General features: G+C 45.4%; 1 protein-coding gene across 1 annotated transcript in view; it reads left to right on the top strand.

Annotated features, from left to right (window-relative positions):
* The window catches only part of rnf220b (ring finger protein 220b), a gene marked incomplete at both ends in the record, with an annotated part of 20,874 nt that extends 10,784 nt beyond the window's left edge, over positions 1 to 10,090 (top strand). Inside the window, 14 exons of the mRNA XM_080542649.1 lie at positions 2,833 to 2,959; positions 3,496 to 3,538; positions 3,654 to 3,743; positions 4,198 to 4,240; positions 4,633 to 4,731; positions 6,100 to 6,143; positions 6,592 to 6,682; positions 7,180 to 7,276; positions 8,011 to 8,073; positions 8,272 to 8,327; positions 8,481 to 8,571; positions 9,181 to 9,289; positions 9,765 to 9,839; positions 10,019 to 10,090. Of these exons, the coding sequence (XP_080398775.1) occupies positions 2,833 to 2,959; positions 3,496 to 3,538; positions 3,654 to 3,743; positions 4,198 to 4,240; positions 4,633 to 4,731; positions 6,100 to 6,143; positions 6,592 to 6,682; positions 7,180 to 7,276; positions 8,011 to 8,073; positions 8,272 to 8,327; positions 8,481 to 8,571; positions 9,181 to 9,289; positions 9,765 to 9,839; positions 10,019 to 10,090 (1,100 nt within the window). The remainder of the gene's footprint in view (positions 1 to 2,832; positions 2,960 to 3,495; positions 3,539 to 3,653; positions 3,744 to 4,197; positions 4,241 to 4,632; positions 4,732 to 6,099; positions 6,144 to 6,591; positions 6,683 to 7,179; positions 7,277 to 8,010; positions 8,074 to 8,271; positions 8,328 to 8,480; positions 8,572 to 9,180; positions 9,290 to 9,764; positions 9,840 to 10,018) is intronic.
* Between the last annotated feature and the right edge of the window lie 880 nt (positions 10,091 to 10,970).

The following is a 10,970-nucleotide window of genomic DNA, read 5'->3' as shown; positions in this document are numbered from 1 at the left end:
ACTCCCTCTGAAAGTCTGCCAAGGACCGCCCCCCTTCGAAACCTTTATTCTGAACAGGAGACCTGGCTCTATAGTGTATAATGTGCTTATTATGGTGTGTGTGTGTGTGTGTGTGTGTGCGTGTGTGTGTGTAGAGATGTGTCCCTGTTCAAAAAACGACATGGAACTACAGAGTAGACTGTGGTGATCAGGGGTCAGATTCCCAAAAGCTTTGACGCTTTTGAGAGAGTCATGTGAATTGTATGTTTGCAGGTGAACCTTCTGTGCATGAAAGAAGGACATTTGTTAAGTAATGGCCTATGCTGGTCTAGGAGTAGGCCTGGGTTTTCAAAAGACATAACATACTACTTAAGCTATGCTTTTTCTTTTCAGGAAATTCACCCTGGTCTTTCATCAGGGTGAGAAATCTCAATGGTTGGAGAGGTATAACTATACAAGACAGATACAAGATAGACAGAAACACTCACTGTAGTTCTCTCTGTGAGCCCTGAGTTGTCCCTTGTTCTGGTACTTCACCAGCCCCAGCCAGCCCATTCAAAACTACCTATTCCTACCCATGTCAATCATAATCCTATGACATCTTCAGGTTCTGTCACTTGGGGTTATTCTTTCCCATGTATCCCTGTGGTACAGCCTTCTTCATGCCCTGGCATAATGTCACAGGGTGTCATCAAGCCCTGATGTGATGTGGCATTCAGGAAAGGTCACGTTACCCATCTCAGCGACGTCGGCCTCAGACTTCCTGGCACTCGTCATATGGCGACAGGCAACAGCGATTACTACCCCCCCGCTGGGTGGCTATGGTCTTTTTGCAAGGATTCACAAGTGGATTTCTGATCTATCTGTTGGTGTCAATATTGGGGTAGTAGGATTGAATTGAAGACTTATATATCATCATCATCATGATCCTACATACAGTTTTTAAAGGGGGAATTTTACCCAAATGGGGTAAAAGGTACAGTACACTACGCTGTGTGGATGAGCTTCACACTTCCATGCTCAGATGAGGAGGAAGGGAAGGAAGCTCATTGCAGGGTTTCTACAGAGCGTTCAGCTCACTGGTGCCGCCTGTTAAAGCAACCGATTAGACAGAGGTTGTGTTTTATTTGATCTGTAGTCCATTTGATTTCTTATTTTGAAAAATAAGTCATACATATGAAGATGCACAGTTTTCCACGAAAACGTTGAACGATATACAGATGAGGAAATAGAATTCACAAAAAAGTGTTACCATAGGAACATTACAAAGCGAATAGGAAAATATTAAACAGGCAGGCAGGCAGGCAGGCAGACAGACAAACAGGCACACAGACAGACACACAGGCAGACAGATAGAAAGGGAATCCATCAGCTGCTTGTATGGGGAGATGTCTGGCTCGCTAACTTCAGACAGAGGGGATACATCACAGCTAGTTGTATTGAGGAGATGGTAAACTAGGCCTACAGGCTGTTTTTACGACCCCCCTGTTATGTGTCTGAGACCCCCCAGGCTGGGGCGCTGAGGCTGACTGATGCTGACAGGATTCATCTGTGTAGGGAGAGGGGGGAAGGGGGGGTGGGGAGAAATGGCGGAGGGGGAATGTGTAGGCCTACAAGGCTGTGACAACAGTACACACACACACACACACACACACACACACACACACACACACATTGGTTGTTTGGGGGCAGGAGGGGGGGCAGAGGTGCAAGGGAGGGGACTGGTAGGAGGAACGACGATAAACCACCTGAAAATCAAATCCCATTGCTCTTATCGCGGCGCCATTTGGAGACGTTATCTGCGCCGGTAATGCGGTTATGAATTCAATTTCAGCTCAGAGATTTCATTGTTTACTGACGCCCTGTGTGTTCCGGGCCAGAGAGCGCAGAAAGCCCGGGAACGCTCGATGCGTGGCGGGAAAACTCATTTAGGGATCCACGAGGGATGTTAAAATGGAGAGATTGGGGGGCGGGTGGGGGATACATGGAACGAGCTGTCACTTTCCCAAGGACATCGAACAACGTTTTCTATTTGTGCCCCATGTTTTATTTAGAAGCCATTTTGCCCCTATTTGGTTCCTCATTAGGCTCTCATAGCTCAACTGATGTCAGCGGAGGGCAAATAACCGCCACACAGTATGGCACCTGTCATGTCTCTGGTCATTATATGAGTCGCTGAGGGGATGTGTTCAGGTAATAGTGTCCTGAGGGCAACGCAAGGCAGGCCACTAACAGGGTCCTAGGTCAGTAGCTGTCAAGAATAATCTAATGTGCTTTTGACTTTAACATGATTACTGGCTTTTTAATGTGACTGAGTACGAGCGTTTCATTGTGATTGGTGTTCATTAGTAGCCTATTGATTAGAAACCTCCTTTTCATTGGCTTTTGGGGTGGGACGATCGCTGTCGTTCAATTGGTTAAGGGAGGGAAATGAGGTGGCGTACCTCTCTAGGTTTGATTGATGGGTTTCAGGAGTAAATCACCTCATCTAGGGAGGTAAAATCTTGATATACTACACCTCCACTCCCAGCTGGCCGCTTATGGCAGTAATCCATCAGAGAGGCCCAATGGGCCGGGTGCTCCTGGGTAATGTTCCTATTGACAGACTATGATATGAGCACACTGACAGGGTGCTGTAGGTGTGTGTGCGTGTATGTGTGTGTGTGCGTGCGTATGTGTGTGTGTGTACATCCTTATTATTCCTCTCTCTAACGATGATGAGCCATGTATGCTGCTGTGGCTGTCAAGGTGTGAGTTTGAGGAGCCCAAAAAGCCTTATGACAGATTCTTCTTCCCTCTCCCTCCTACACTCCCTCCCTTCCCGTGTTTGTGTGTGTGTGTGTGTGTGTGTAGGTAAGGGGAAGGCCCTGTTTGACTCTCAGGCCCCAGTGTGTCCAGTGTGCCAGGCCGTGCTGCGACCAGGGGAGCTGCTGGAACACATGGAGCAAGAGATGGGCAGGCTGGCCCAGCTGCACATCAGGTATACATTATACTACTGTATATGGTTTTATTGGGCTACAGCAGACTGGTACTTAGAGGTCTCTGTGCCCCCCCCACCCCTCCCTCCCCCTCCCTCTCAGTATTCCCTGTCTCCTCTGTCACCTGAGTGTAATGTTTACAAGCTGCCTCATTGTTCTGAACATATTTCATAAGGCCCCTCTAGCCCCCAGGCGACAAATCACACGGCAAGGCCAATAATGCCTTTCTAATGCCGGCTCAGCGCTCAGTCCTCACCATCAGCATACACTGAGATTACCTGCTTAGCCCACAAGAAGGATTCCTCCAATAAAGACATTACACTCCAAATCTGCTTAACGACCACGCTGAGGACAGTAATGGTTTCAAATTGAACTTGGCCCTTGGGTAATTGTGTGTGTGTGTGTGTGTGTGTGTGTGAAGCTGTGTGTGTGTGTGCTTGTGTGTGTCTGTGTCAGAGTCTGCGCGTTTGAGTCTGTGTGTTTGTTAGCATAGCTTCTGTACTAATGTATTCAACACTCGCTCTTCCTCTACCGACAGTATGAATCCGGTGCAGAGGGACCATCTATTAGGAACTCCCATGGTAAATAAAACACCATTAGCATGCTTAGAACTGTCTTATAACCCTCTTATAACCCTTTTTGAACAGCACAGTCCCAGTCGTTCACTTTCTCGCTACCTTTCTCCCCTCTCCACAGTCTGCCGCTCTATCGCTGCATATTAAGCGTGAGGGGGGGTCCCCCACCTCCCCCCGCCCTCCTGAAGAGCCCCACTCAGACAGATACCAGGTGGGTAGGCAGGTTGACATACTCTCTGTGGACTATCTGTTGGAGAACGCAGTTTCTCTTCAATCTACCATCTGACAGTCTGAACATCAGTGTTAGCCTTGCCAATCAATGTCCTGTCCACCGCGACAGCTGTACAGTGAGTGAGGCGAAGGGACTGACACTCAACAGCAGAGTCACGGGAGCCATGGGAATCATCTTTCAGTTGCAGCATATCATGGCATATTTGAGTTTTGATCAAACTTCTGACCAATGGAAAGTGCTGACATCATGCTGCCATCTATTGGGTTGTCATAGCAGAGGATCTGTTGCGTTTTGATGCATTTTTCACCACAGAATAGTGAGAATGCTAGCTAGTGTGTTAGCTTTCGAATTATATGTGAGAAACAAAAGCAGGAAATGGGTTTTTCAATGGTCATTCTCGTGAGCATTTTCTTGTCTTTTTCTTATTCAACAGACATTTCTGCGTGTCAGGTCCAACAGACATACAAGACTGAATGGTATGTTGTTGTACATTTGATGTGAAACGTTGCAGGTAACTGTGTGTTGTTGTGGTTGTTGTGGGGTTCCTGTGCAGGGATCTTCCCTGGGTGTGTGGTAGGGTCATGCTGCTCTGGCAACGGGGCGACTTTGACTTCAAAACGTCATCCCTCTTCCTTTTCCTTTAGTCCTAGTCCTATTTCAGTCTATCATGGGCCAACGTTTCCATTTTGGGATCTGTTTTTCGCATGATGAGGAAGAGTTCCTCCTCTTACTCTCTCCCTCGTACAATTCCAACCCCTGAAACTGTAAGCACTGTTAGCCTGCTGTGCCACTATCCCTGTGACCTAGCGCCCACACAAGCAGAGGATTTTATTAACCTTTGATCTTTGACCTCTTGATATGTTAACAGTCGATGACCTCTGCTGGTGCAGGTGCTACGCCAAACCCGCCCCATTACGCCCCCACAACGGAGCCCCCATAAACCCAGCCCCAGACTGCACACAAGCTGGTAAGACACACCTCAACCACCATGTGGAGGGCTTTATACTATATCTCAAAATACCTTATATTCAGCACTGTACCTATGCCCATATGAGGTTCATACTGTACCTCAAAACACCTATAGTGTATTGCCCACTGTATACCCTATAGGAAGCTGACTATAGTCAGTGAACAGGCTATGGATTAATTAGATTAATAGCTGTGTGAATCTATTTGTTTTTAGTGCAACTTCAATGCAATGTCTTACTGTAATGCATAGTGACTGTCTGTGCTGTGCAATCTTACTGTACCGCACCTATTGACGTGCATGATAAAGTAAAGCTGCAGGCGCGTCATTTGCTCAGCAGTCAGTAGAGAGAAGCCTGCTGCCCCTCAACACCCCACTGCTGGGTCTCTGTTGTGGAAAGATCTCAGCTGGATGTCTACACACACAGAGCACTGTTGTGGAGGTCCACTAGCTTTTATTAAGGATTATACAGGGCCGTATAATGAGTTTCTAAAGACACGTTAGGGTGGTGGAGTATGAGGAGGGGGAGGAGGGGGCTTCTCTTGTGGTTAGTTAATCAGCCTTTCTTTCTCCATTTGATGAGCCCCTCATCTATTACTATCTCCTTAACCCTCATTATCTGTGATGACTGTGGTTGGGTCACGGTCAGTGATCTCTTGCCCCCCTGTGGCCCTCGTCATTCCGCTGAAATTAAAGTCCCCTAAAAGTTAATGTCCCCTTATGCAATCTGCACTTATGAAAGAGGGAGTGTGAGGTTGGTGTTCTGCTGTATTAAGTTTTATATTGTGATTTTGTATGGGTGTGTGTGTTTGTGTGTCCTGCTGTGGTAAGTTTTATATTGTGGTTTTGAGTGTGTACGTGTCTGTCTGTCTGTATGTGTGTGTGCATCTGTGTGTGTCTGTGTGTGTGTACCTGAGAACATCTACAGTATATAAAAATGTAGTCACAGGGTACCCCTCCTTGCTCAGGGCGTTACAGTATATATACACTTAATGTCGCCTTATGCAGTCTGCATTTATGAAAGAGGGAGTGTGAGGTTGCCGTTCTGCTGTTAAGTTTTATGTTGTGATTTTGTGTGTGTGTGTGTGTGTGTGTGTGTGTGTGTGTGTGTGTGCGCACGTGCTCGTGCGTGTGCATGTGGATGTGTGTGTATTTGTGTATGTGTGTGTGTCAGTGTGTGTGTTTAACCTGAGAACATCTATGTCACAGAAGTACTTTACCTCCTTGCTCAGGGCCTCACAGTATGTACTGCATGTGTGTTTGCTGTGCTGTACTGTGACACAGGGGATACAAAACAAGTGGACTCTAAATGAGTACATCCAATGGCTGGTCTCTGGCTCCTAACCCTCTGTGTGGGTTCTTTTTCAGTCAGGATTGGGAAGCTGAAGAGGCGGAAACATGAGGAGGGACAGGTATGTTTTCTATAGCCTGGACCCTGGACGTTATTCTGTAAGATAACCCATCATGTAAATGCTACTGTCTACCATGTATACCTGGTTTGGCAGCCGTCATGTAAACCTATTTGACAAACACATGATGGATAGAGCAGGTGGATTGGCCTGGAAACAGGGCCACAGAAACACTCAGAGGTTCAGAGCACACAGGGCCTCCAGCCCACCTTTATCGACAGCCCTGCTGTTGTGTACTCCTCATTAGGCTCAGTCTGCCCATGTGTCCCCAAATGGAAAGGCTATGCTCTTTACCACAGGTTCACAGCCTCACAGATAGCTACGGGCTAGGGAAGGCATACGTACAATTGTATAAATGTGTGTGTGTGTGGTACGTGTGTGTGTGTGTGTGTGTGTGTGGTGTGTGGGTGTGTGTGTGTGTGTGTGTGTGTGTGTGTGTGTGTGTTTTCAGGACATTTCTGCAGACCTGGGGGGAGGAGAGGAGAATGAGTGGAACGAGCGTAGGAGGATACAGATGACATCCATACTGGGGGGATTTAAAGGTAAATACATACTGTGTGTGTGTGTGTGTGTGTGTGTGTGTGTGTGTGCGTGCATGTGTGTGTGTGGGTGCGTGCGTGAGTGTGTGTAATGTATGTATGTATGTAAAGTATGTGTGTAATAACAACAGGCACAATATGTCATCACCTTTTAGGAGCATCAGACTGTGATCTTGTGCACTCGGGGGGTGACTGAGCAGCAGTTAGAAAGGCACTGAACTTTTCAGACCAGATTACACTGTAGTATTATTGCCTTAAAGGTTGGCTTTTAAAGAGCCTGTTCCTCTTATCCAATAGAGCTCTCACAAGAGTGGCACCAAATGAGTCAGGGGAGGAGAGAGAAAGGTAAACATTTGAAGTTTCACCCCTTCACTGGCCCTCCTTGAACCTCTCAATTAAACCCCTTCACCCTCAATAGTCCTTGTTACATTCACACCACCCAAAAGGTGAAAATGTGGTAAGAAGATGTCAGTGTGAAAGTGTCTAGCGTTTCTCCTCAGGGTCGGTGTTTGTGAGCAGCATGTCGAAGGAGGGTCGTGACAGCGATGCTGACCTGGACGTAGACGGGGATGACACTCTGGAGTACGGCAGACCTCAGTATCCTTCTCTTGATCGCCCCAGGGCCAGAGCCTCTCTCTCTCTGGCTACCACCTCAACTTCTCTTGATGGACCCAGGGCCAGAGCATCTCTCTGGCTACCACCTCAACTTCCTCCAACAATGGCAGCCGCAGCACCATGAAATTGTACATCACATTGATTCATCAGAGCCTGTTCTGAAATATGCTGGATCTTGTGAGCAATAATGTTATTCTGTACCTGTGTACCCGCAATCATTGTGACAGCAGCTGGTGAAACTGGGAACAAGTCGGCAGCCGATCAAATGTTCAGACTTTTATTCCGATTTTTAAAAATAAATGTCCACGTTGTAGAAAATCAACGATACGCTTGCTAGTCAACTAACACAGCTTGTTTTGTGAGCCTGCTAGCAATGTAAAGTAGTGTTATAGTTAACTAGGTAGTAGTAGGGATTACTCAGCGAATCCATTGCATTGCCATGTTTTGACTTGACTAGCGAGTGTGTCGTTGATTTTCAACAACGTTTTCAGAATAAAGGTCTGAACAATATGATTGGTTGCCGATTGGTTCCCCGGTTTCACCAGCTGCCGTCACAATTAGTCAACCACTCCGTCATCGCCAGTGTTTCTTTATGGCCAGATAAAGTACATTATTTGTATTTGTTAACTTTGCTTTCCATTCGAGTGAGTGTTCTAGCCGTTCTATTCCTATGGTTGTTCTGGTAGTCCCTGTGGTTCCTTAGCGTGATGTTGTAGGTACACAGAGACAGACGTCATCCCCTGTTCAGGAGAGGAGCCTCAACCTGGGGAGGTTAGGAAGTATGTACCACATTTCATATACACTACTCTCTGAAGGACAACAATCAACATTCTATTGTGTTCTATTCTGTTCTATTATTTTATATTATTCTCTATTCTATTCTATTTCATTGACTGGGCCTGTTTCTTTTGAGTCTGTTCAGTTGTGTTTTTCATGCTCTATCTGTTGTTTTACATGCTCTATCTGTTGTTTTACAGTGGCAGCACGCTGTCTGAAAGAGTTAATCTGGATTTTTCTAAGTGGACAAATGAAGGTGAGCACAACTATAGTATCAGCATGTCAAGGTTTTAATCCATTTTAATCGATTTAAAAATGATTACTGGTTGTTGTTTATACCTGATATTACTGTGCTTTACAATCCTTGATATTCCTGGGTTCTGTAAATGATAGCGCACTTGTGTTGCAGGGAATCCATCCACCAGCAACGGAGAGAGCAACAAACTGGATCACAGCATAGTCACCCTACACAGGACCTGTAAAAATGGTGAAGTTGAGACGTAAGTTCAGTTAGCTACAAAGTGCAACGTTTGAGTGATAGTATTTGATGGATCAAAAAGGGCATTTGGGTAACACTGTAGACTTTCGTATCTCGTATGTGCTATTATTTTTGGAATACTAGCTATATGGTTTGTTGTATTTAACATTAGTATATGATACCTGGTGGGACTGTAACGGAAACGATGATAAATCATTGAACTCATATCATCAATCAAGATGATAGGGTCAAAGACATTCATTATACACACATTTCATCACTGTGAATTCTTTCCCAACGTAGCTACAGTAAGTGTGTGTGTGTGTGTGTGTGTGTGTGTGTGTGTCTATCCCCATGAGGACTCTTCCAACCCCCTTCCCTCTCTCTCAGCTCTTCTTGCTTTGCCCATGATAAATGAGACAGTGAATGCTGGCAATGCGATTGCTGCTAAATTTCATGCTCAGTGTCCATGTTGGCCAGCAAATAATTTAATCTGTCTTCGATATATAAATGACTCTCGAGCATCCTCCTTACTCGTCTCCCCCATCTGTCCTCCTGTGTGTGTGTGTGTGTGTGTGTGTGTGTGTGTGTGTGTGTGTGTGTGTGTGTGTGTGTGTGTGTGTGTGTGTAGGGTCTCAGAGGATTCTTCACTGGTGACTCTAGATGCATTAAAATGTCGGATCCGGGAGTTGGAGAAGCAGCTGTCCAGAGGGGACAGATACAAATGCCTCATCTGCATGGTGAGGGGGGAAAGAGGCTGGAACATTAGAAATATAGCACTGGCCGATAAAAAACATTTAATTCAACCATTGAGCATCAATGGCACAAGCGCCATTATATACCATTGTTAGACTTAAGTTCAAAAGCAAACAAAATAACACATGTTCACACATTTGTTGAATATTAACTTTTGTTGAATGTTTGTGAATTTGGTTTGGCAGGTCAGTTGTCTTGATACAGCAGATCGAACAAATACAGATAAATAGCGCCATCTAGTGCCAGCTCTTACTCCTGCAGAGCAAACATTTTCCCATTAGGTTGTTGCCCTGTAGCGTCATACTAGGTGGACTTGTGCAGTAGTTCTGATCATGGTTGACTGGCTTCTCTCTCTCTCTCTCTCTCTCTCTCTCTCTCTCTCTCTCTCTCTCTCTCTCTCTCTCTCTCTCTCTCTCTCTCTCTCTCTCGTGCTTTCTCTCTCTCTCTCTTTTTCTGTAGGACACTTACACTACACCCCTCACCTCCATCCAGTGCTGGCATGTCCACTGTGAGGAGTGCTGGCTACGCACTTTGGTAAGACACCAGAAATACTCAATGCTATGTGCTAATGCGAATGTCATCTGCTTTAAACAAAGACACTCTGAACTGCATATTGTGTAACTCCACTTACATTAGTAGTACACAGCATAAATCCAGTACAGTTCACTATTGAGCCAGTAGCAGTGACACACAGGTTGTGTTTTGTCCTGCAGGGGGCTAAGAAGCTGTGTCCTCAGTGCAACACCATCACCTCACCTGGAGACCTGAGGCGGGTGTACCTGTGAGGCAGATCCTAGAGACACACTAACTTCTAAAAGGGCGGGGCCTCTGGAGTTTGAACTTATGAGGGGAGACTTAAAAGCAGCTGGTCTGTCAGATGATATCACTCTCCTCTTCGCACCTTACCCCCTTATCTGTCAATTTACTCCAGTCCCCCCCCCCCTAGTGGGGCATATGAGAAGAAAGATGGCAGAGTGGAGTTACCTGTTAACCTAACAACCGTTAACCTTTTAAATCCCTTTGTCCCTCCTGTTGTTCTGGGTTCAGTATTCTTCTGCTTATCCATATGTTTATGAGCTAAGCCCAACTCTAAAAATATAACTTTGCACCCTCTACTCTTTTAATCACTGTTGTTGTTACTGTGCAGCAGGTAAACAACATGTGATGTCCACCTAGCGCTCAGGCACTGAAAACGCTTTGGATTATTATTATGACTTTTATAATACTTAAGTCTGATTTGTATCAAGAGAAACACATAGCCGAAGCACATTGTACATAGTTTTGTGTATGTTTGCAATTGTGTGTATATATTCTGTATGTTGACTAGGTGACCACTCCCACATGTACTGTATATACAGTATACAACGTCATTTAGTCAGTTTTGTTTAGTTAGGATGGGAGCGAGGTGTTAACATAACAATGGTCATAGCAGGTTCATTCTTTTGTCTTCGTCTTTGATGATGTGTTTCTTTGTAAAGGATGATTAATAATCAATGTTACAATAAAACGGTTTCATAAAGATGTTCATGAATACAGTACATGAAACATATCTACATTCCACTGGATTTCATCTCTCAATTAACAGCGAGTTTAAAGTTGGAAATATATTTGATCAGAATGCAAGAAAGTTGCGCCTGAATGAAACACCTTTGTGCTATGAAAACA

Source organism: Nansenia antarctica, assembly GCF_963989245.1.
Source record: "Nansenia antarctica genome assembly, chromosome: 1".
Taxonomy (NCBI): domain Eukaryota; kingdom Metazoa; phylum Chordata; class Actinopteri; order Argentiniformes; family Microstomatidae; genus Nansenia; species Nansenia antarctica.
Note: the sequence above shows the minus strand (reverse complement) of the source record. Positions and strands in the feature narration are given on the sequence as shown.